The sequence below is a fragment of the Crotalus tigris genome, unplaced genomic scaffold (genome assembly GCF_016545835.1).
Source record: "Crotalus tigris isolate CLP2741 ecotype Arizona unplaced genomic scaffold, ASM1654583v1 scf7180000018413.2111637, whole genome shotgun sequence".
NCBI classification, from domain to species: domain Eukaryota; kingdom Metazoa; phylum Chordata; class Lepidosauria; order Squamata; family Viperidae; genus Crotalus; species Crotalus tigris.
This window is the reverse complement of record NW_024096990.1, coordinates 581,043-606,026: the sequence shown is the minus strand read 5'-3', so window position 1 is coordinate 606,026 and position 24,984 is coordinate 581,043. Positions and strand designations below refer to the sequence as shown.

The 24,984-nt window shown below is 47.7% G+C and overlaps 2 protein-coding genes across 3 annotated transcripts in view; one reads left to right on the top strand and one right to left on the bottom strand.

Annotated features, from left to right (window-relative positions):
* Window positions 1-24,984, bottom strand: part of ERF (ETS2 repressor factor) — a 45,226-nt gene that overhangs the window by 17,943 nt on the left and 2,299 nt on the right. The window contains exon 2 of one of the 2 annotated variants that reach the window (XM_039352137.1): window positions 17,986-18,071. In XM_039352137.1, the coding sequence (XP_039208071.1) occupies window positions 17,986-18,049 (64 nt within the window). In that variant the 5' untranslated portion in view covers window positions 18,050-18,071. Of the gene's footprint in view, window positions 1-1,496; window positions 1,574-17,985; window positions 18,072-24,984 lie in introns of those variants that run through there. The other variant, XM_039352138.1, reaches the window with a different exon arrangement.
* On the top strand, window positions 30-19,930 carry LOC120311988 (serine/arginine repetitive matrix protein 1-like). Its single transcript, XM_039352144.1, has 3 exons — window positions 30-1,065; window positions 14,988-15,182; window positions 19,675-19,930. Exons 1-3 carry the CDS (start codon window positions 383-385, stop codon window positions 19,928-19,930), a joined length of 1,134 nt encoding a protein of 377 aa, XP_039208078.1. The 5' UTR covers window positions 30-382.

Genomic DNA, 24,984 nt, shown 5'->3' with positions numbered 1-24,984 from the left:
AGATTTCCTCTCTTTCCCCCCCCCCCGCTTCACTATGGACGCTTCAACTCGTTGCGCGGAGCAGCAACGTGGCGCTCCGTCTCCGTGCAACACTCTTTGAAATCAGCAAATCCCCCCCTCCGTGTACACACACACACACACAAGCACAAATCTGGATTTATTTCCTTCTCGCTCAAGCGCCAGAAGTTGACAGAAGGAAACTACCGTCCTCGTTGATTGGCGGCATTGGGGGGGGGGGGAACAGAGTGTCGATCCTCCGAGGCCTTTTCTTTCCCCAAATGCGATCCACCACCCCCCCTCGAATCAACTCCGCCACCCCATTCATTCCCCGGCCCCCCCTCAAAGAGCCCGCGAGGCTCGTTGCAGAACCGGTGGCGGCCGCATGGGGGGGGAGAAAGGAGGGGGGGTTCGAGGGTGCAGCAGGCGAAGTGGCCCCCCACTTCGGCTCGCCCCCTTCGGAAAGCCACCCCATTATTCACCGCCCCCCCTTCCCTTTCGAAGTCTTGGAAGGGGGGGTCGCCTGGGCTCCGGTAGCCGATCCTTCGCTCCCAAAGGCGACTTGCAAAGCCGAGCCCGGAGGAGGAGCAGCCGGGCAGGCAAAGAAATGCAACAGGTCCGCTCACAAACTCCGAGGCTTTGCAGCGGGCTGAGTCCCCGGCCGCCTCCCTCTCCGGCCGGCCTGGCCGAGCGCTTCCTCCCGGGGGCTGCTCCAACTCCTGCCCGTCTCCTTTCGCGGCCGGAGCCCGAGCCTAAGCAGGCAGGCAGGCGGCCGGGAAAGCGGCCGGGAAGGGGGGGAGGGAGGCGAGCGCAAGAGCCGGGGACCTCGCCCGCAGCACCATTCCCCACCCTTTCCCAGCAGGAACCTCCATTACGGCGGCACCCAAGACGGCAGGCGAAGCCGCCGCCGCGGCTCTTTCCCTTCCCGCCAGCACGTCCCGCTCCGGAGCGGAGGCGCCGGCCGCTTCCTCTCCAAGAAGCCCCCTCCCCACCCCATTTGGTGAGGGCCCGGTCGGCGGACTACAATCCCCATCAGCCGCCGCACACCCAGCGGCTCCGAGAGCGCAGGTGAGGCCGAGGGGGGGGGGAGAAAGAAGACCCCCCCTCCGCTTTGGAGGAGCCCCCCCTTCCTCCACTTGGATGTTCCCCGAGTTGGTTTTTTTTATGGAGCCCCTCCGGCCCTCCCCCGTCGGCTCCTCGATCTCGCCATCCCTCCGCCCCCCGCTTTCCTCGTCCCCGCGCCCCATTCATTCCCCCGAAGGGCTCCCCAAAAGTCCCCCCCCTCCGCCCCGGGTCGCCTCCCCCCCCCCCGACGCCCGAGAACGGCGGGGCAGAGCAGAGGACGCGGGGGGGGGGGAAGATGGAAGTAAGTTGCTCGCATCCCCTCCAACTTTCCAGCCCACGTGTCCTGGTGGTCATCCACCGACAGACCCCCCCTCCGCCTCCCCCCCCCCGAAGCCCCCCGAAGCATCAGCGTGGGACCCTCCGGCAGTCCCCACCTGCGTCCGCCGGGGTCTTCATGGCTCCTCGCGCCGCAGCCTCCAGCCGCCGGGTCGGTCTCGGGCTCTGGCCCCCCTCGTTTCCCCCCCCTCCGCTTCATATGGAGCCGGGACGCCCACGCCCCCCCGTCGCACGTCACCGCCGCGTCGCCATAGACACGCTGAGCCCGCCTCAGCCTCCCTCGGCTCCGCCCACAGGCCTCACGACGGGGGGGGAGTTAAAGGGGCGGCGGGCGGCACCTTGGGTGGGATGGCCGTTTGCAGGGCCGGGGGCGGGCGAGGAGGAGGAGGAGGATAGGGGTGGTGGGAGGATGCCCAGAAACGCACCCGTGAACCCGGGCCAACTTCCCCACGACTCCTTGCACGGGCTTAAGGTGTGTGAACCTTTGAAACAAAAAGAAGAAAATAACAAGGCTTGGCAACCTTATGCCTTATTTACACCAGGGGAAAACGAATTTCATAACTCCATAAACAACAGGCAGTCCTCGCCTTATGACCACCGTTGAGCCCAACGTTTCTGCCGTTCAGTGAGTTTGGCCCCGCTTTTATGACATTTCTTGCCAAAGTTGTTAAGTGAATCACGGCAGTTGATTAACTTAGGAACCCTGGTGGTTAAGTGAATCTGGCTCCCCCCCCCCATTGACTTTGCTTGTCAGAAAGTTGCAGACGGGGATCACGTGACCCCCGGTGGATGGTGCAACAGTCATAAGTATGAACCGGTGGCCAAGCGTCTGAATTTTGAGCACATAATCATGGGGATGCTGCAAAGGTTGTAACTCTGAAAAACGTTCATAAGTCACTTTTTTCTGTGCTGTTGTAACTTCGAAGAGTCACTAAATGAACTGCTGTAAGTTGCGAGACTACCTGTATGCAGATGTTAAGCCTGTGTGCTTATCAGTAGGCCCTTTTCAAAATGTGGAATTTATAGGGTCCAAACGAGGAATGGCAGAATTTACTGCTCTGAGAAAAGATTGCAGGACCACATTTTGGAGTCAGGGAGAAAGTATTAGGATAGGATAGGATAGGATAGGATAGGATAGGATAGGATAGGATAGGATAGGATAGGATAGGATAGGATAGGATCTGGAAGGGACCTTCTAGTCCAGCTCCCTGCTCAAGCAGGAGAACCTATACCACCTCAGACAAGCGTCTGTCCAGTCTCTTCTTAAAAACTTACAGTGATGGAGTGCCCATAATTTCTGGAGGCAGGCTGTTCCACTAGTTAATTGTCCTCACTGTTAGGAAGTTTCTCCTTAATTCCAGGTTGCTTCTCTCTTTGATCAGTTTCCAACCATTGTTTCTTCTCCTGCCCTCTGGTGCTTTGGAGAATAATTTAACCCCCTCTTTTTTGTGGCAGCCCCTCAAATGATACTGCTATCATGTCACCCCTGTTTCTTTTTTCCTCTTGGCATAGATGAAGCAACATCAGAAGGAATCAAATCCTTCCTGGTGTGGATGGCAGGTTCTCGTGGGTATGTATGTTGAGAATGACACCTTGCAGCAGTCATTGGGGTTTTACTCTCAAAACTGTGCAAGATTGCAACTGGAGATTTAACCACTTCCAGTATCTCTCTAAAAACGAAACTACGTACAGCAGAGTGTCTTCCTTACACATTTGCATCATTGTTTCCTCAAAACAAACAGTTTTACAAATGTTATAACTAACTACTTAGCTCCTGATGATCATTCCCAAATCATGATTGTGACAGAAATCAAAAGAAGAAAATAAAGAGCTAAAAGGCAGATCTGCTATTTCCCAAGATTTCGGGGGGGGGGGATTTCCACTTATTTTCCATGTGTTTCTCTTCATTTTTGTGGTTGTTTTTTTTTTACTACAGTGTTTTTCTGGTCTCGGTATTTTTGGGTGTGACATTTATTGTCATCACTGCATTGTACTAATTCTAATGTTTATTTTGTCCCACTGTTTTACCCTACTTTAATAGCTGCCTTGAAGGGGCTTTGTGCCCTAAAAGATGGCCTAAAGGTAGTTTTAAAAAAAACATAATATAAATAACCCTTTTATAAATAAGAATTAGAACGCCATCCCAAATAACTTTAAAATTTCAACCTACTGGCGAGATCTACAAATTGTGCTGTGTTCACGTAAAGCTCTGTAATTTCACCTAATAGCCTGGTTCCCCTGTGCTACTACACTATTAATTTGCTCACCTTAATTTTTAATTTAGTCTACAGGTAGTCAACTGACTTTCAACCATAATGGCCTGGTTGTAAGTGGTATCTATCATAAGACAGGTCACCCATGTGACCAACCACATTTTATGACCATTTTTGTTGTGGTCACTAGTCGTAAAACGAATGCCACAGTCGTAAAGCAAACCAATTGTTTGCTGTGGACTGATTCTGCTAAAAACTGGAAATAAATGCCAGTTTTAAAATGTGGACATTTGACTGCAAGACACAGCAAACAGGCATAATTGGGGCTCGGTTGCCGAGTGACCATCAGAACTGGGTCATAAGTAAGGTGGCCAACTTTTTTACAATGAGAAGGAGGACACAAATAAATTGAAGAAAAAAAGTGAGTCTAATGCGTGCGTATGTGCTGTGTCATGTTTCGGTAAGAAGTAAACAAAGCCACTTGCGTGCGGCGCACTCTTGCACGCGGCGCACTCTCTCAAAACAGTTCTCCTGTGCGGAGCACATGCGTCTCATAATCGCGTCTCGCCACACTGTACCGAGCCTTGACGAATCGTCATGTCAAATACAAATACATCACATCACACGCAACGGATCGGATCGGCATCGATCGAGTACAGAGATTTACAGATTAGTCTTCACATATCGAAAAGTAGGACATGTAGGAGGACACTTTTCAAGAGAGGACAGAACTTACAAAAGAAGGACTGTCTTCCCTAAAAGAGGACAATTGGTCACCTTAGTCATAAGTGCTTTTTTTTCTCGGGCCTGTAGTAACTTTGAACGGCCATTAAACAACCAATTGTAAGTCTAGGACAGGGGTAGGCAACCTTGGCCACTCGGAGATGGGTGGACTTCAACTCCCAGAATTCCTGAGCCAGCATGGCTCAGCTTGGAAACCTCTCCCTTTCCCCTCAGCATGGCTGGCTCAGGAATTCTGGGAGTTGAAGTCCACGAGTCATAAAAGAGCCAAGGTTGCCTACCCCTGGCCTAGGCCTGTATTTCTCAACCTTGGCCACTCGGAGATGGGTGGACTTCAACTCCCAGAATTCCTGAGCCAGCATGGCTCAGCTTGGAAACCTCTCCCTTCCTCCTCAGCATGGCTGACTCAGGAATTCGGGGAGTTGAAGTACACCAGTCATAAAAGAGCCAAGATGGCCTACCCCTGGCCTAGGCCTGTATTTCTCAACCTTGGCCACTCAGAGATGGGTGGACTTCAACTCCCAGAATTCCTCACCCATCATGGCCCAGCATGGAAACCTCTCCCTTTCCCTGCAGCATGGCTGGCTCAGGAATTCTGGGAGTTGAAGTCCATGAGTCATAAAAGAGCCAAGGTTGCCTACCCCTGGTCTAGGATTACCAATAGTATGTTTTTGAACCAAATCACTGGGAAGAGACGTAAAATGAAGCAGAATGAGAAGGAGAAACAAATGTGCTTCCATTCAATGCCTTTTGTTTACCTCAGAGATATTTGTAGGCCAGGCATCTTCACCACAAACCTGCTCAGGAGCTGCTAAGCACCCTCTCACTGTTTTTAAGGGTGGGGGGGCTTTTGGACCAGACTACCAAGAATGAAGTCCAGCAGATTATCCTTCTGCCTGACATAATCAGAAATAATTTATCCAGAGGGCAGAGGCTGACAGAATCTAGACCTCATAGAAGCCAAAACTGCAATAGTCTCTCTCTCTATATATATACCAGGAGGAAAGGACGTAGAGTTGAGGTCTTAAAGAGAAAGATTTACTGTTTATTGCTGAGAGTACCCTGGAGGTATAGATTTTTAAACAAACATGTCTGTGATGGCAACACAGCAGAAGAGGAAAGAGCTAAAAAGGCCTTCTGCAAACAGCCTAGGGGAGTAGAGAAAGGGTATAAAAGCGGAGAAGATGAATGGCTGAGGAAGAATGTCCAGACAATGGACTAAAAGCACATGATGCTATTAGGTCTGTTGAAGCTAAGCAGGGATCAAGCTTAGGTGGGGGACAACCTAATCACAACTGGCTTGGCCACTCTCGGCAGTCCCTGGCAGTTACCTCGGGGCACCTGCCCTGCCGGCCACAGAACTCCCACACAAAATGAGTTTAGGCCCACTCCCACAGTTCTGGGAGATGCAGCAAACAATTGGGGGATGCTTTATCAACTAATATATCAAGGTGCCTGGGGATCCAGCTGTGTGATTCGAAGCCTGCTAAGGTGCTGTGCTGGTTGACATTTGACTTGCACTTGCCTGCTTGTTATATTCTCCGGTTCTAAATGTTGGTTTCCATTGGGTTTTAGAGGAGTTGATTGTTTTTTTAGGACTTTTGTATTTTGTTTATTGGTTGTTTTAATGCGGTGAACTGCCCAGGATCACACATGTGAAATGGGCAGCTACATAGGAAGGAAGGAAGGAAGGAAGGAAGGAAGGAAGGAAGGAAGGAAGGAAGGAAGGAAGGAAGGAAGGAAGGGTGGGTGGGTGGGTGGGTGGGAGGGAGGGAGGGAGGGAGGAAGGAAGGAGGAAGGGTGGTGGGTGGGTGGGTGGGAGGGAGGGAGGGAGGGAGGGAGGCAGGAAGGAAGGAAGGAAGGAAGGAAGGGTGGGAGGGAGGGAGGGAGGAAGGGAAGGAAGGAAGGAAGGAAGGAAGGAAGGAAGGAAGGAAGGAAGGAAGGAAGGAAAGAAGGGTGGGTGGGTGGGAGGGAGGGAGGGAGGGAGGGAGGGAGGCAGGAAGGAAGGAAGGAAGGAAGGGTGGGAGGGAGGGAGGAAGGAAGGAAGGAAGGAAGGAAGGAAGGAAGGAAGGAAGGAAAGGAAGGGTGGGTGGGTGGAGGGAGGGAGGGAGGAGAGGAAGGGGAAGGAAAGGAAGGAGGAAGGAAGGAAGGAAGGAAGGAAGGAAGGAAGGAAGGAAGGGTGGGTGGGTGGGTGGGTGGGTGGGTGGGGGGAGGAGGGAGGGAGGGAGGAAGGAAGGAAGGAAGGGTGGGTGGGTGTGGGTGGGTGGGAGGGATGGGAGGGAGGGAGGGGCAGGAGGAAGGAAGGAAGGAAGGAGGGGGGAGGGAGGGGAGGAGGAAGGAAGGAAGGAAGGAAGGAAGGAGGAAGGAAGGAAGGAAGGAAGGAAGAAGGGAAGGTGGGTGGGAAGGGAGGGAAGGGAGGGAGGGAGGGAAGGAAGAAGGGAAGGAAGGTGGAGGAGGGAGGAAGGAAGGAAGGAAGGGTGGGTGGGTGGGTGGGTGGGAGGGAGGGAGGGAGGGAGGGAGGCAGGAAGGAAGGAAGGAAGGAAGGAAGGGGGAGGGAGGGAGGGAGGAGGAAGGAAGGAAGGAAGGAAGGAAGGAAGGAAGGAAGGAAGGAAGGAAGGAAGGAAGGAAGGAAGGAAGGAAAGAAGGGTGGGTGGGTGGGTGGGAGGGAGGGAGGGAGGGAGGAAGGAAGGAAAGGGTGGGTGGGTGGGTGGGTGGGAGGGAGGGAGGGAGGGAGGCAGGAAGGAAGGAAGGAAGGAAGGAAGGGTGGGAGGGGGGAGGGAGGAAGGAAGGAAGGAAGGAAGGAAGGAAGGAAGGAAGGAAGGAAGGAAGGAAGGAAAGAAGGGTGGGTGGGTGGGAGGGAGGGAGGGAGGGAGGGAGGGAGGCAGGAAGGAAGGAAGGAAGGAAGGGTGGGAGGGAGGGAGGAAGGAAGGAAGGAAGGAAGGAAGGAAGGAAGGAAGGAAGGAAGGAAAGAAGGGTGGGTGGGTGGGAGGGAGGGAGGGAGAGAGGGAGGGAGGAAGGAAGGAAGGAAGGAAGGAAGGAAGGAAGGAAGGAAGGAAGGAAGGAAGGAAGGAAGGAAGGAAGGAAAAGGATCATATAGGAACTACTCTCATAAATTCCACCATTGACAGTTAAAAATGGCCTTTTATCTACATTATCACTATATACTATATACTGTATATTTTTTTCTGTTCTGCCCTATAGCCAAAGCTCTCTGGAAAACTTACTGATTTATTGAAAACACTGAAATGTTCTGACTCGGTTTGCAGAAGTTGCTAATCCCGCGAAGCCCTCATTTTTGAACGAGGCCAATCACTCACCTTTGCTGAACACAACCAAACCACTACACAGGCTGAGTGCACACAACACATCGCACTAGAAACTAGGCCTAGTTTCTTCCTAGAAGATTCTGCAAAGTCTTTATAAAAATCCACATTACTGGAAAGGGGAAGAAGGAGAGTTTGGGGTTGACCTATCGAAAGCATAAAACATTTTTCAAACGCCTGGTGCGTTGGGTGGACTCTTTGCCCCGAAAAGGCTAAGATAGTTAGGATGCTCCCGTGCGGGAGACTGAATGGGCCGATTCTGGCAAAACACCCGGTGGAACACACCTGGGGGGGGGGGGCTTGCCAGGATCCTGAGAAAGCTCAACGTATGAGGATGAGAGCAAAGCAGTTGTCTGTTCCCGGGCCACGGGGCATACAGCAGGCACCAGCAAAATTTGAAAGAATGTGAACGGGGCGGGATCCCTGTCCAGGCACGTTGGGGAGTGTGGAAGATTCCATGTTGCCCTGTGAGACAGACAATGATCAGAGCTAGGATGGGGGGGGGGGGGAAGCTAGCTGGGAAGTCCCTGAGAGAGAACAGCAGCTGAAAGCACAGAATTGTTTTGCAGCTGCACCCAAAGAAATGGAGCCTGGGCCATCGAAAACTTGCAATTTTGGGGGTTAATCCTGGATCCCTAAATTCGGAGTGGGACAACTCGCCTCAGCCAGCTTGCTGCCGCGAGACAATTCAACACTTCGATGTGATTATTTAAAATAATTAAAACATTATTTTGAATTGTTGTAATTCCCATTTTATCTTGTCCCTCCTTTGGCATCCTCTCCTTTAACGATTCTATTCCACCATTTCTCTGATATTAAATATTTCTTGTCCTGCGGACAGTTGGCCACGATGAGTTGGCTGCAGCAATTTGGCTCTGGCAAGTTGGCCCTGGCGAGTTGTCATAGACCACCCTAAATTTGGGGGACTAATCCTGGCTCCCTAAATCTGGATCGCTGCATCTTCCAACCCTGTTGGCCTTTCGTAAGGTTTTAAAAACTTGACAGTGTACCCAAGCTTTGGGCTAGCTAGGAATATGTTAAGGGCCCTGTCTCTTGGCTTTAGTGTTAGCTGGTCAACTCTCCCGGCTTGCTACATGTCGGTATTTTGGGGAGGTTTTTAATGTTTGGTCCTTTTTTAATTGTATGAACTCTTTTATAGTTGCAGAATTGCAAGCTTTTTGCAATGGCAAGCTACCATTGAAATGGTATAGGGTCTCCTGCTTGAGCAGGCATTTGGACTAGAAGACCTCCAAGGTCCCTTCCAATTCTATTCTGTTCTGTTCTGTTCTGCTCTGTTCTGTCCTCTCCTCTCCTTCATTCCACTATTCTGTCCTGTCCTGTCCTATCCTATTTTTCATTCCACTATTCTGCCCTGTATTATAATAATAATAATCCCAAAACAACTGGAGCACCACTTGAACACCATTGGCATTGACAAATTCACTATTAGTCGGTTGCAAAAGGCGGCCTTACTAGGAACTGCTTCCATCCTGCGACGATATCTGTAATACCATCAAACATCCACATCTGCCTATCCCAGGTCCTGGGTAAGGACTCGATAGGTAGACAAAATGCCAAATCCAGTCTGAACATCTGGCTGACTGTGCGATGATCCATAATAATAATAATAATAAAGTTGGAAGGGACCTTGGAGGTCATCAAGTCCAACCCCCTGCTCAGGCAGGAAACCCTATACCATTTCGGACAAATGGCTGTCCAGTCTCTTCTTAAAAACTTCCAGTGTTGGAGCATTCACCGCTTCTGGAGGCAGGTTGTTCCACTGGTTAATTGTTCTAACTGTCAGGAAGTTTCTCCTTAGTTCTAGGTTGCTTCTCTCCTTGATTAGTTTCCATCCGTTGCTTCTTGTCCTGCCTTGGAGAATCTTATTTGGAGAATCTTATTCTTCATTCCACTATTCTATTCTATTCTATTCTATTCTATTCTATTCTATTCTATTCTATTCTATTCTATTCTATTCTATTCTATTCTATTCTATTCTATTCTATTCTATTCTATTCTATTCTATTCTATTCTAATTTTTCTACTTCATTCCATTATTCTATTCTATTCTATTCCTGCCCAGAGTCTTGTGGTTGAAATGGGTGGCTCTAGAAATTGAATAAGTAAGTAAATAAATAAAAGGAAGTAAGTAAATAAATAAAAGGAAGGAAGCAGACGGACAGGAAGACAGAGGGGGAATTCCGAACAGCAGCAAGGAGGGCAACTGGATTTTAACAACATCACTTGCTGCAGAGAACTGAGAAGAGTGATTCACTTACAACTGGCTCTGCTCGTGACACCGTAAGCCATGAACCACAGTTTATAAATCACACTGGTTTGGTTTATGCAGCATGCTTGGCCAACGGGAAAGCAACCACATCACAGTCTGGCACCGGGTGTGAACCCCACCTGCCTCAGTTTCCATTTGCATACAAGGATCCTTCAGGTTCATGGGAATGGAGCTCTTGAGTAGAGCAGTGGGAGGGGGCCTTTGTACCCTAGCAAGAATCCCCAGAGATATCAGCCAGGTTGGATGCTGGCATTGTGAAATCCTTAGATTCCATTTGAGTTGTTCAGTTAAAATGACCAAGTTTTCAGTCTTTATGATTACGACCCACCCTTCCTTCCTTCTTCCTTCCTTCCCTCCCTCTCTCCATCCCTCCCTCTGTTCTTCCTTCCTTTTTACCGTCTTTTCCTTCCTTCCTTCCTTCTTACCATCTTTTCCTTCCTTCTTTTCTTCCTTCCTTTTCCTTTCTTCTCTCCCTCTCTCCCTCCCTGTTCTTTCTCCCTTTTTACTGTCTTTTCCTTCCTTCCTTTTCTTCCTTCCTTTTCCTTCCTTCTCTCCCTCTTTCCCTCCCTCTGATCTTCCTTTCTTTTTACCATCTTTTCCTTCCTACCTTCCTTCCTTCCTTCTTCCTTCCATCTTTCTTCCTTCCTTTTTTCTTCTTTCATTTTTACCATCTTTTTTCCTTCCTTCCTTCCTTCCTTCCTTCCCTCCGTTCTTCCATTCTTCCTTCCTTTTTACCATCTTTTCCTTTTTTCCTTTCTTATCCTACAAATCCATTGCCTTGTGATAATGCTGTCACTGAAATCTTGAACAGGTTTCAAATTTAACAGTATTTCATCTTTTTTTTTTCACTCTCCCTCCCCAGAGTAAATAGTGATGGTATGAAACTGTGTAAAAGGAAGTGGAATTTTTTAACAAAGACGTTGCTGTAAAGTTCCAGAAAAGGATTTGGAGGGAAGTAAAATAACTAAAGAAAGAAAAAGGAAGGAAGAAGGACCAGTTTATACTTCCTCAAAACTCGGATTAGCCTGAACACATTGGGAAAACACCAGGTTTAACACCAGGGGCCTAAATGCCACCTCCAGGAATTGTAGACTGCAATTCCCTGTATATATATTTAAGGAATAAGGTCCAATAGCTGGGGTAGTTTTAAAAACTTTCTCCAGATTTGGGCACCATTGTAGTTTAGCAGTTACTGGCTGTTTTGATTTATTTGAATATCTTCTGAAAAGTCACAGGCAACACAGGCATTAATCCTGGGATGATTATGGGGGCTTGCCTCTGAACCAACCCAATGCATCTCTTGTTGGATATATGGAATATTTGTTCCAGATGCACATTGCCTTAAAGGGTATGACTGGATTCACAAAGGGAGCGGAATTATACAGGTGGCCCTTGACCTGCAACTGGTTGTTTAAGCAACATTCAAAATTATAAATGGGCCCAGGATAGGTGCTTTGTAGCCCATAAAGCATACCTGGCCTCTGAATTTGAGTTTGGTTGTTTTCTTGCCAACCTTTCATTACCAAACTAGGTAACACCATCAGTGCTGCAAGGGAATATAGGGTTTTGTAAGAGCACTGAGGATGTTATTTAAATTGGTCATGAATCTTCAGCAGGAAAACCACCAAGCTCAGAGAGCACCAAGGACCCCACAGTTCGACCCTAAGCTACAAATATTCTCTTCTATTGATAAACAGACTTTTGTCCTATAAACCAGCGTTTCTCAACCTCGGCAACTTTGAAGATGGATGGACTTCAACTCCCAGAATTCCCATAGCCAGCATGAAGTCCACCCATCTGAAAACCGCCAAGATTGAGAAACACTGCTATGAACTCTCTGGAATAATAGGAAACAATTTTTTTAAAAAAAGTAGTTTTGTCTGCTTCAGTTAACTGTTCAAAAATTATACTCTGAGGGCATCAATATAAGAACAGCCTAAGAGTGTCAACTGAAAAATAACCCAGAGCTGTCCAGAACCCTAAGTGCACCTCACCCTTTTTTTGCAGGTAAATATTACTGATTGACATTTATTAATTTTTTTCCCAAATCCTGGAGCCAGCCTTCCTCAGTGATCCCACCCCACCCTATTGATCCCCGGGCTGTTGTGAAATGGATGATTCCATGTAGCCGGGAGAAAGAACTACAAAAGCAAAAAGCAACTCACTAATGGAAGAACGGAGCTGGTCTGGTTTTAATCAAGTCCTGCTTATAGCCAAGATAATGAACTGACATTTGGATTCTTGACCTACTGGACCCAAATGCTGACAGAATTATACCTCCGATTTGGCAGTGGAGTTTGAAAACCTTGGTCCCTCGCAAGCGGGTTCCTAAACAAAATCTGATGGATCGTGAACTGGGGAGATCTAAGGAAAGAACTATTGGTTCAAGTGAAATTTCCATTTACAGACAGTCCCTTGACTTAACAACAGTAGTGGACGATTCGAAGTCGCAATGGCACTGAAAAAAGTGACTTGCGAACATTTTTTCACAGCTGCGATCTTTGCAGCATTCCCGTCCTCTTGGGATCAAAATTAGCTGACTCATATTTATGATGGTTTGCAATGTCCTGGGTCATATGATCCCCTTTTGTGACTAGCAAAGTCAATGGGGAAGCCAGTTTCGGTTAACAACTGTGTTACTCATCAACTGCAGTGATTCGCTTAGCAACTGTGGCAAGAAAAGTTGTAAATCGGGGCAAAGCTCACTTAACAGATGTCTCGCTTAGCAATAGACATTTTGGGGCTCAATTATGGTAGTAAGTCGTGAGCTAGCTCTATTCCCATGTCCTGTTTTGTACATGATCACCCTGATTCTCCATCAAGGAATATTTTCAGGAGCATCATACGGCAGGGGTGTCCAACTTCGGCAACTTTACAACCTGTGGACTTCAACTCCCAGAATTCCACAGCCAGAGTTGAAGTTCACAAGTCTTAAAGTTGTCAAGGTTTGACATCTTGGCTCTAAGGCAGGGATTGGCAACTGTGGCCTGTTTACAACCTGTGGACTTCAATTCCCAGAATTCCTGAGCCAGTTGACGTCCACAGGATGTAAAGGGACCACAGTTGCCCATCCCTGATCTAAGGGCTTCCCTTGGTCACATAGCCTAGGAAGTCATGCCAAAGGTGTCCCACTATGTATAGGACTAGTGTCACACAATGTGAAAGTGTGAAATAAGCCCTTACTGGTTGAGTTTCCACGCATCGTGAAACCATAAACCATGATTTCCAAGCCCCAATGTTTGTAAAGCTGAAGTCTATGAAGCTGAAACTACATTATGGATTGCCTTTGTCTAATCCAGTGGTTCTCAACCTGTGGGTCGGGACCCCATTTGGGGTCGAACGACCATTTCACGGGGGTCGCCAAACAACGCAGTCCGCCATTTTTTCCCCCCTTTTCCTTAGCTGTGCTACTCCCTTTTATTCTATTGGCTTTTGAAAGCCATAGAATAGACTCTCTTGAATAGAGTCTAATTCTATTGGCTTTCAAAAGCCAATAGGAATTGTCCAGGCTGTCTCTGCCCTGCTGAGCCCGCCAAAAGTCCCATTCTGCAAATGGTGCTGCACCAGTTGAGTAGTCCTCGACTTACGACCGGTTGAGTAGTCCTCGATTTACGATCGGTTGGGGGGCATTGGTCGCAGCATTAAAAAGGTTGAGAACCACTGGTCTAATCTATTTTCCAGAGCCATCTGAAGGAGCACATGCCACGTTCTCAAGTCTTCCCAACTTAACACTCTCCAAATGCGCTCCATCGTTCTCTAACCTCCATCATGGTGGAAGTTGAAAACCAAGGTTAGAAGAGGCGAGTAACTAAGTGATGCCAACTCTGAAGAATACCGCCTTTTGTCTGTTAGATTTGATATTCCAGTTCAGTGGCTCTTGAGTCATGGATTTCCATGGAAACTCATCTTCGCAATGAGAAGGTCAATAATAAAAGACAGAATTTTTTTCCAAAGAAGAAAAGAAGAAGAAGAAGAAGAAGAAGAAGAAGAAGAAGAAGAAGAAGAAGGAAGAAGAAAGAGAAGGAGAAGGAGAGGGAAAGGGAGAGGAAGAGGAAGAGGAAGAAGAAGAGAAGAAGAAGAAGAAGAAGAAGAAGAAGAAGAAGAAGAAGAAGAAGAAGAAGAAGAAGAAGAAGAAGAAGAAGAAGAAGAAGAAGTTTGTCCACCAATCAATCCTTCACAATTCACAGCTGCGTGAGAAGACTGGCCCGGCTTTAGGATGCAGCTATATCACAGTTTCTTTAGAATCTGTCCCCAGAAAATGTTGCGACATGCTGGGTTTCCATGGGAAACAGCCACTCCGTCTTCCTTCGCAGAAAAATGAGTGGAAAAAGGGGATATCCTGAGAGCAATAAAGTTTTTAAAGCTTGTTTAATTTAAATTATCTAATCCCAGATTTCCGGGCAAACTTTCTATGCCTCTTACATTCTACACAAGCTATGATCTGTAGCTTGGATTACGGTACAAGCAGTCCTGGACTTAACAGTTTGTTTAATGACCAATCAAATATATAACGGCACTGAAAAAAGTGACTTACGACCGTTTTTCACACTTACGACCTCTGCAATATCCCCATGATCATGTGATTAAAATTCAGACCTTTGGCAACTGACTCATCTTTATGACGGTTGCAGTGTCCCAGTCAATGGGGAAGCCGGATTCACTTAACAACCTGGGTTACTAATTCATCAGCTGCAGTGATTCACTTAACAACTGAGGCAAGAAAGGTCGTAAAATGGGGCAACGTTCACTTAACAGCTGTCTCACTTAGTGACAGAAATGTTGAGTTCAATTCTAGTCATCAGTCGAGAACCATCTGTACCTATTAAATTTTAACAGCGTCCTAATTGTAGAGAAGAGCTGGGAAAAAAATCCACAAGTAATGATGATAATAAAGAATAATAAATCTTAGGTATGCTTTTAAAAATTGGGGAGGTTGGCCATCAAAACTCGAAAACAAGATTTCTTTTCTTGCTCCTAATCTTCTGATTTTAACTTTTTGGTTTTTTTCCATTGCATTTGCAGGTCATCCTCAACTCAACGACTACAATGGAGACCAGGATTTCTGTCATTAAGCAAGTTGCGTGCCAAAAATATTCATGCTACATCATGCCTCCGCTGCCGGGTTTTGCTTGCTTTTCCTTCTGTTCAAAGGAAGCTTTTGGAGAGTCGGATTAAGATGACAACCCAGCAGGTTCCCAGCTTGTCTGACGATTGCAGGTGGTAGCATCCAATGTTTATTTAAGTTGTCATTTTAAACCGCCAAGATTTTGCTTTTCATAAGCAAATAACATTTGTAGGCATGCCTGCGTAAGCAGTCCCTTAGGAGCTGAAAACCTGAGTTTACATTAGCAAAAAAGTCTGATGATTTAATAATAATAATAATAATAATAATAATAATAATAATAATAATAAAGTTGGAAGGGACCTTGGAGGTCATCTAGTCCAACCCCCTGCTCAGGCAGGAAACCCTATACCATTTCAAATGGCTGCCCAGTCTCTTCTTAAAAACTGGAGCATTCACAGCTTCTGGAGGAAGGTTGTTCCACTGATTCATTGTTCTCACTGTCAGGAAATTTCTCCTTAATTCTAGGTTGCTTCTCTCCTTGATTAATTTCCACCTGTTGCTTCTTGTCCTGCCTTCAGGTGCTTTGGAGAATAGCTTGACTCCTTCTTCTTTGGGGCAGCCCCTGAGATATTGGGACACTGCTATCATGTCCCCCCTCGTCCTTCTCTTCATTAAACTAGACATACCCAATTCCAGCAGCTGTTCCTTGTATGCTTTAGCCTCCAGTCCCCTGATCATCTTTGTTGCTCTTCTCTGCACTCTTTCTAGAGGCTCAACGTCTTTTTTACACCGTGGTGACCAAAACTGGATGCAGTATTCCAAGTGTGGCCTTACCAAGGCATTGTAAAGTGGTATTAACACTTCACGTGTTCTGTTAATGAACAAGCTCGTTCCAAATTCAATTTACGCAGGATTCAATGGGGCTAAAATCTCTTCTAATGTAGCATATATCAGCAGACTATTATACTCATATAGCATATATCAGCAGACTATTATACTACTCATGCTGGAAGTAGACTTCCGTGCTGCTTCCTGGTCAATTACCGTGCAATAGCATCTCCAACATGCTTGCTTATAAGTGGAATCCACCCTTGTAAATTGTGTCCTCACGATAGGCTTAACCCTGTTTAATGAATCAACCCATTTCTGGGTTTTCTACTGTATGCTGAAAGATAAACTAACCCAGTGATCTGGTTTCATACTGAACCACCAACCACTCCACAAAACCCTAAGGAAGCTCGGAACAGGTTGTCCTCGACTTACGACAGTTCATTTAGTGACTATTCAAAGTTACAACAGCACTGAAAAAAGTGACTTATGACCAGCGGTGGGATTCAGCCGGTTCGCACCACTTCGGCAGAACCGGTAGCTAATTTTTTGTTGCCCAGGCCCAGAATGGACTTCCGGAAGTGGCATCCACACAGAGAACCGGTTGTTCACATATTTGAATCCCACCACTCCTTCCTTCCTTCCTTCCTTCCTTCCTTCCTTCCTTCCTTCCTTCCTTCCTTCCTTCCTTCCTTCCTCCCTCCCTCCCTCCCTCCCTCCCTCCCTTCCTGAGGTTTCCATGCTGAGCCATGCTAGCTCAGGAATTCTGGGAGTTGAAGTCCACGAGTCATAAAAGAGCCCAGGTTGCCCACCCTCTGCCCTAGATTGAAATGCAACAATAGACTCGGGCTGTATACATGGTACAAGTGTGCTGTAATCATTGTCCCACACTACCTAGCTCCATGGGGACCGTTTTCTCTCCTCCAGGCCTCTGGATTGCACCCCAACCTCAAGGGGGTAATTACAAAGATGTTTGTTTTCGATTGCCTCATTTAGACACAAGTGGCTTTTGTGCCTTACAGAAGCCACCTTGTTTGTGTGCGTGTGTCTAGCTGCATGTGTGTGTGTCTGTGTGTTTGCATGATGATGCAAGAATTCAACATTCAGGGAAGTATTGTTACCTTCTTAATTAGAGGGAGCTGTGTCTTCTAATTTAGTGTTTCTCAACCCTGGCAACTTTAAGCTGGGTGGACTTCAACTCCCAGAATTCCCCAGCCAGCTTTTGCTGGCTGGGGAATTCTGGGAGTTGAAGTCCACCCAGCTTAAAGTTGCCATACTTGAAAAACACCACTGGTCAGTCTTCAACTTACAACAGTTCATTTAGGGACCGTTCAAAGCTATAACGGCATTGAAAAACGGGACTCAGGACCGTTTTTCACACTTACGACCGTTGCAGCATTTCCCCACGGTCACGTGATCAAAATCCAGAAGCTTGGCTACTGAATTCATGCTTACAACGGTTGCCGTGTCCCGGAATCGTGTGAATCGGCTTTTGGCGACCTTCGGACAAGCAAAGTCAATGGGAGAGCCCGGATCACTTCACAACCGTGCCACTAACTTAACAACTGCAGTGATCCATTTAGCGACGGTGGCAAGCAAGGTTGTAAAACAGGGCAAAAAAAATCACTCAACAAATGTCTGTTTAACAACAGCAATGTTGGGCTACCTGTACTTCGGAAGCTAGGAGAAGAAGACCCCAACAGGAATGGATTCTCCGAAGCAGGAATTTGGGGAGGACCATCTTCTATTCTAGCCCCCCCCTTTCCACCCCCCCCCCCCCGGTCTTTTATTTCTTCTCTATCCCTTCCAGGTCAAATGAAGGCCTGGACCATCCCTGGAGATGGACTCTTTGAAACAGCAAGCACTAAAATTAGAAGACCTGTAACTAGGAGTGGAAGCGTGGGAGGCCTTAGTGTCGAGGGAGTGCGCCTAAATTATTCCTAACTTTATTAATTACAGTGTTAGTAACACCTGAGGCAGCCTGGAGCATGCACGCACAGAGAGACACACGCATCTGCACACACACACACACACACACACACCCCTGTAAAAGACTCCTTGGGCGAGAGGAAGCCAGGTCTAACAAGCAGGTGTAAAGGACAAGGAGGCGTGTAAGGCGCCACTCACCTGCTCTCCAGTCTGCCGCAGCTCCATCCCGTTTGGCATCTGACAGTCGGCATCCACAATGCATTCCACTGCTGAGGATGCCACAGCTGTGCCAAAAAAGCCAACAATCCAAGGTTACACAATAGGCCCAAAAAAAGGGGGGGGGAAACACAATTTATGTTTTGAGGTTTGAAGCTGTCATCTCCCGGTGAAAGAGCCAGTCGGACGGCCAGGCATAAAACTCCTGAAACTGCTTGAGAACCATTGCAAAAGTAGTCAGCTTATAGCCATTTAGCACGTATTCGAAATTACAACGGACTGAAAAAATGATTTAGGAGGGGTCCTCATTACGACCACCAACGTGGCCTCCCCCAGGGTCCCAGGATCAAAATTGGGGCACTTAGCAACCAGCATTTATTTACGACCGTGCCAGCATTCTTGGGCCAAAGGATCGCCATATGTGACCTTCTCACCCGGCCTCTGATATATAAAGTCAGTGGGGGAAGCTGGATTCATTTAATGACCAGGCAATTCGCTTAACAACTAAAGGGATTTGTTTACTACAACCGCGGAAAAAAGGTCGTAAAACGAGATACACTTAACAACTGCCTTGCTTAGCAGTGGAAAATCTGGCCTCAACTGCGGTCATAATTCCAGGACTGCTTGCATACTGTGCGGAGAATGACCGAGGCAGCGGTGACAGTCGGCCATCTCACTCAGTCAGCTGGGAAGGCTGCAAAGGCTGAACGGTTGCAGGATTTGGGTATGGCCAGTCTAGAGAAAAGAAGCCCCTGAAGGCAGGACAAGAAGCAACGGAGGGACACTAATCAAGGAGAGAAGCAACCTAGAACTAAGGAGAAATTTCCTGACAGTTAGAACAATTAACCAGTGGAACAACCTGCCTCCAGAAGCGGTGAATGCTCCAATACTGGAGATTTTTAAGAAGAGACTGGACAGCCATTTATTTATTTATTTATTTATTTATTTATTTATTTATTTATTTATTTATTTATGATACTTATATACCGCTTTAAGTGCAAGCACTCTCTAAGCGGTGTACACCAGTAAGCAATGTATATATATATTTACATTGCCCCCAACAATCTGGGTCCTCATTTTACCTACCCCGGAAGGATGGAAGGCTGAGTCAACCTTGAGCCGGTGAGATTTGAACCGCTGACCTGCTGAACACAGTCAGCTAAAGCGGCCTGCAGTACTGCACCCTAACTGCTGCGCCACCTCGGCTCCATTTGTCTGAAATGGTATAGGGTTTCCTGCCTGAGCAGGGGGTTGGACTAGAAGACCTTCAAGGTTCCTTCCAACTCTGTTCTGTATTTTGTAAAAGTTCAGAAGAAGAGGATTAAGGATGACATGATAGCAGTGTTCCAATATTTGGGGGGCTGCCACAAAGAAGAGGGAGTCAAGCTATTCTCCAAAGCGTTGTTGTTGGAACAATGTTCCAACACTGGAGATTTTTGAAATAGTATAGGGGGCTGGATTAGAAGACCTCCAAGTTCGCTTCCAACTCTATTCTCTATTCCAACTGTGACAAGTCATAAAATGGGGCAAAACTCACTGGATGAATCTCTCACTTAACAACAGAAAATCTGGGGTTCAGTTGTGGTCTTAAGTCAAGGACAGAGGTGGGATTCAGCCGGTTTGCACCGCTTCGGCAGAACCGGTAGCTAATTATTTGTTCCCCTGGCCCAGAATGGACTTCCGGAAGCAGCATCCACACAGAGAACCGGTTGTTCACATAGATTTCGGAATGGCAGGAATTTTAGGCCAGGACACAACTGGAGGGCAAGGAAGTTGGAGAAGGCGGATTTCAAGCGACCCGACAGCTGGGCAAGGAAAACTGGCAAGTGTCACAGCGCAGCTCATGTCTACTACATCAATCTCTAGAAATAAACAACTGATCTCTGATTGCACTCAGCACTCTCTTCTTCCCAGCCCACAAAGATAGATACACATCTTTGTGATGAGGCAGGATTGGGAAGACCTCACAAGGACAAACTCCAGGGGACTGGAGGCTAAAACATATAAGGAACGGTTGCTGGAATTGGGTATGTCTAGTTTAATGAAGAGAAGGACGAGGGGGGACAGGATACCCGTGTTCCAATATATCAGGGGCTGCCCCAAAGAAGAGGGAGTCAAGCTATTTTCTACACCCACCCAATGGGCCACACCCGCCCGGCACCCAACGATGCATAAGTGGGTTTTGGAGTGTTGGCTATTCCTTCCAGCTTGGTGTCGTCTGCAAATTTGATGAGTTCCCCATCTATCCCCTCGTCCATTTCGTTGATGAAGATGTTGAAGAGCTCTGGGCCCACAACAGAGCCCTGGGGCACCCCACTACACACTTCCCTCCATGTAGTTGCGGTTCCATTGAGGACCACACGCTGAGTACGGCCGGTCAGCCAGCTACCGATCCATCTGATGGTGATGCTGTCTAAGCCGCATTTTTGTATCTTCTCAAGTAGTAGGTTGTGGTCTACTTTGTCAAATGCCTTACCTATACAAGTGGTGCTTGTATAGGTAAGGCACTGTATAGGTAAGTCCTGGACCACAACCGAGCCCCAATTTGAAGCGAGACCGTTCTTAAGGGGTTTTTTGCCCCCATTTCACAACCTTTCTTGCCACAGTTGTTAAGTGAATCCCTGCACTTGTTAAGTTAGTAACCTGGTTGTAAAATGAAACTGCCTTCTCCACTGAACTTTGCTTGTCAGAACGTGTCGCAAAAGGGGGATCCCCTGACCCCTTGGAACTCCGCAACCATCATAAATATGAGCCGGTGGCCAAACGTCTGAATTTTGATCACGTACTCCGGGGGATGCTACAATAGTTGTTCAAACGTGAGAAGCGATTGCATGTCCCTTTTTTCAGTGCCGCCGTAACTCCGAACGGCCACTGAGTCGAGGACTACCTGTCTCTTTTCATTTTCAAACCCTTTGGGGGTCTCTCTTGGCGGGCAAGAGAGAGTCGGAAAGGAAAAACACCAAAGAGGAGAGAGACTGGAATTTCCTGGTTCAGCCCCTCTTCCAATCTCTAGGAACAAAGGAAAGGAGAAGGGATGGAGGAACAGCGAGGCTGGGCCCAGCACCCAAAGGGTTAACTGATGTTTGTGCTCTGGCACCTGTTTAAAGAGAATGTGGGAATGCTGGGTCCTGCCCCTGCCCCTGACCCCTGCCACCAATCTGCTGGGGGGGGGGAAGCAAGCCAAAATATGGGAGGTATCTCCCTAGGCATGAAAAGTGACAACGCGGGGAGAATGGAATGAAAAGAGGCTGGGGAATCCGTGTATTTCGGGGTGGGGGTGGGTGGCGAAGAGAAAGGCTATACAAGGACCAGCCATGGAAGACCCCCACTCAACAGATCCCCCCCTCCCCCCCTTTCTTTCTTTTTTGTGCAGTCTTTCATTGCAGGGGAAAATCCTCTTCAAGTACCCTTTATGGACCTTCTCTGCCCCGTTCTGCCCTTGAGCCTGGAGAGGGTGGGGGCAGTGTGTGTGTGTGTGTGTGTGTGTGTGTGTGTGTGTGTATGGGGAGGAGGGGTCACCCTCTGAAGGCTAACCACCGAGGTCTGGTGCCACATCTTCTGGGCCCGGGTTTATAAATAGTCAGCTTTATAAATAATGCAGCATTATTCTCTCTATAATTATCCGGTGGGAAGTTTGTGGCGAGGCAGGTCTTGTGCACATGGCTGCAGGGTGCGTTGACAGGCGGCCAGCGTCCGGCTGCCGCTTTGAAGCAGTTCCCTGTCCTCGTTTGCAGGCTGCTTTGGGCTGGCCGGGAAGCCAACCCGCAGCTTCTGCCATCCTATTCTCTGTCTGTGTGTGTGTGTGTGTGTTTCCCGAGATTCCAAACTGCATCCCTTTCACCGAAACAAACTTTAAGATGTGTGGACTTAAAGTTGCTGAAGTTGAGAAACTCTGATCTAAACTTCAGGGTCATTTAGTGACTATTCAAAGTTTACACCAGCCCTGAAAAAAAGTGGCTTTTTTCACACTTTTCTTTTTTTCATAGTGAAACAAATGTTCAATAGTATTCCACGGCTTAACAGACTCATAGTCAGCTGCAAATCAAAGGGAGAGAGATGAATAGGTGAAGATAGGAATGTAAAAAAGAATGAGTGAGTGAGAAAGAAAGAAAGAAAGAAAGAAAGAAAGAAAGAAAGAAAGAAAGAAAGAAAGAGAAGGAAGGAAGGAAGGAAAGAAAGAAAAAGAAAGAAAGAAAGAAAGAAAGAAAGAAAGAAAGAAAGAAAGAAAGAAAGAAAGAAAGAGAAGGAAAGAAAGAAGAAGGAAAGAAAGAAAGAATCAAAATAGAGCTGGACGGGACCTTGGAGGTCTTCTAGTCCAACCCCCTCGGATTATTTTTCACACTTAACGACGGTTGCAGTCTCCCCACAGTCACATCATTAAAATTCGGATGCTTTTGGCAACTACTTCACATTTACGATGCTTGCAGTGTCCCGGAGTCATGTGAGCACCTTTTACAACCCCCCTACCCCCTCCTCCAATAAGACAGATTCACTTAACAACCATGTTACTAACTTAACAACTGCAGCGACTCACTTAACAACTGTGGCACGAAACGGTCGTCAAATGGGGGGAAAGTTCACTTTACAAATGTTTCACTGAGCGACAAACAATGGGGGCTCAGTTTTTGGTCGTCAAGTTGAGGATTCCCATCTCTCAGGCAAGGCAGGTGGGAGGGGATTACACAAATGACAGGCCAGGGTTAAATTAGAGATAAAGTCACTCAAACCCTCTTCTTCGGTTTAAACGTAAAGGCTCTCTAGATGAGGTGATCTTTGATCCAGAGGCTTGTTCCCTAAACCAGGGGTCCCCAACCCCCGGTCCGTGGACTGATACCGGGCTGCGGCATGCCAGCAACCGGGCCGCACAAACAAGCAAAGCCCCATCCACGGGATGCAGGCAGCACACAAAACCACACAACGTCTGGTCCATGGAAAAACCTCTCTCCAGGGAACCCGTCCCTGTTGCTCAAAAGGTTGGGGGCCTCTGTGCTAAATCACAAAAGCATCTCAGCCTGTCTTTGGGACTCTGCTAAGGCACGGGATTACAGAAGAGAGTAACAAGAGTTGGATGGTGCCTTAGAGCAGTGGTTCTCAACCTTTTTAATGCCGCGACCCCCAACCGGTCGTAAGTCAAGGACTACTCAACCGGTTGTAAGTCGAGGACTACTCAACTGGTGCAGCACAGTTTGCAGAATGGGACTTTTGGTGGGCTCAGCAGGGCAGAGACAGCCTGGACAATTCCTATTGGCTTTCAAAAGCCAATAGAATAAAAGGGAGTAGCACAGCTAAGGAAAAGGGGAAAAAAAATGGCGGACTGCATTGTTTGGCGACCCCCGTGAAATGGCCGTTCGACCCCAAATGGGGTCCCGACCCACAGGTTGAGAACCACTGCCTTAGAGGTCTTCTAGTCCAGTGATGGCGAACCTTTTAGAGACCGAGTGCCCAAACTGCAACCCAAAACCCACTTATGCATATCAGGTGCCGGGTGGGTGTGGCCCACTGGCTGGGTGTGTCCCATTAGGTGGGCGTGGCTGCAGTGGTAACGGCAGACTGGGTGGGATTAAAAAGTTCAATCAATCAATTCCAATTTTGCAAGATCTTTTTTTTCCGCGAGAAGTAGAAATTGACTGATTGATTGGACCTTTTTTTTTTGTTGCACACGGCGGCGGAGGCCTAAAGCAAAAAGGCTTTATAAAACCCAGCTGAAGGCCTAGGACTGGGGCGACGGCGCACGTGCCCACAGAGAGGGCTCTGAGTGCCGCCTCTGGCACCCGTGCCATAGGTTCGCCACCCCTGTTCTAGTCCAACCCCCTGCTCAAGCAGGAGACCCTAAATCAGTGGTCCCCAACCCCCAGTTTGTAGACCAGTACCAGGCCACAGCATGCCAGCAACCAGTCCGCACAAACAAGCAAAGTCCCATCCGCGGGATGTAGGCAGCACACAAAATCACGCACTTTCTGGTCCGTGGAAAAACCTCTCTCCAATGAACTGGTCCATGGTGCCCTAAAGGTTGGGAACCTCTGCCCTAAACCAAAAAGGGCCTTGAAATTGCCTGTGGCTTCTTGATTACAGGGAAAAAGGGATGTTGGGTGTGTTTTAAAAACATTGTGGAAGTGTTTTTCAGCAGAGATCCTAAGCATAGCCTAATGGCAGATCCTTTCTAATTAGGAAAACCATCACTTTGCTGATCATAATTAATGATTTAGCTCTCCTTGTGCAGCCGGTCCTCAACTTACAACCACAGCCGAGCCTATATTTTTTGTCGCTAAGCGTGACAGTTGTTAAGTGAGTTTTGCCCCCATTTTATGACCTGTCTTGCCACTGTTGTTAAGGGAATCACTGCAGTTGTTAAGTTAAACAACACGTTTTCTGAAGTGAATCTGGCTTCCCCATTGACTTTGCTTGTCAGAAGGTCACAAAAGGTCACGTGATCCCAGGACACGGCAACCGTCATAAGTACATGCCAGTTGCCACGTGTCCAAATTTTGATCAAGTGACCATGGGGATACTGCAACGGTCGTGAGAACCGGCCATACGTCCCTTTTTCAGTGCTGTTGTAACTTCAAACTGTCACCAAATGAATAGTTGTAGGTTGAGGACTACCTGTATTTCAGAGCTCAAACATCTTAACAGTTCATTTCACACAACTCTTGGCTGATCAGCTGCGTTCATACCATGCAAAACCATAAAATCTCTTCTCATAATAAATGAAGTTGACTTCCAGATGTGTAAAGCTCCTTTTTAAGAATTCTGGTTGTCATCCAGCACATCTGGGGAGCATCAGAGTGGGGCAGAGGGTAGCCACAGTGGGGGTTCTAGCAAAGTCCTGCCAGTGGAGAAACTGAGGCAGACATCCTGAAATGCAAATCCCGGAAGTGCAGGCGTACTTATTCTCTACAGCAGTGGTTCTCAATCTGTGGGTTGGGACCCTATTTGGGGTCGAACAACCATTTCACGGGGGTCGCCAAACAACGCAGTCCG

What these genes read in the sequence shown, in the direction of transcription:
- LOC120311988 (XM_039352144.1), top strand. Translation starts at nt 383, where the DNA reads ATGGGGGGGGAGAAAGGAGGGGGGGTTCGAGGGTGCAGCAGGCGAAGT. An exon ending in CAGCGGCTCCGAGAGCGCAG is followed by an intron (nt 1,066 to 14,987) that starts GTGAGGCCGAGG and finishes TTGCATTTGCAG; the next exon opens with GTCATCCTCAACTCAACGAC. An exon ending in AGCTTGTCTGACGATTGCAG is followed by an intron (nt 15,183 to 19,674) that starts GTGGTAGCATCC and finishes CCCCTGGCCCAG; the next exon opens with AATGGACTTCCGGAAGCAGC.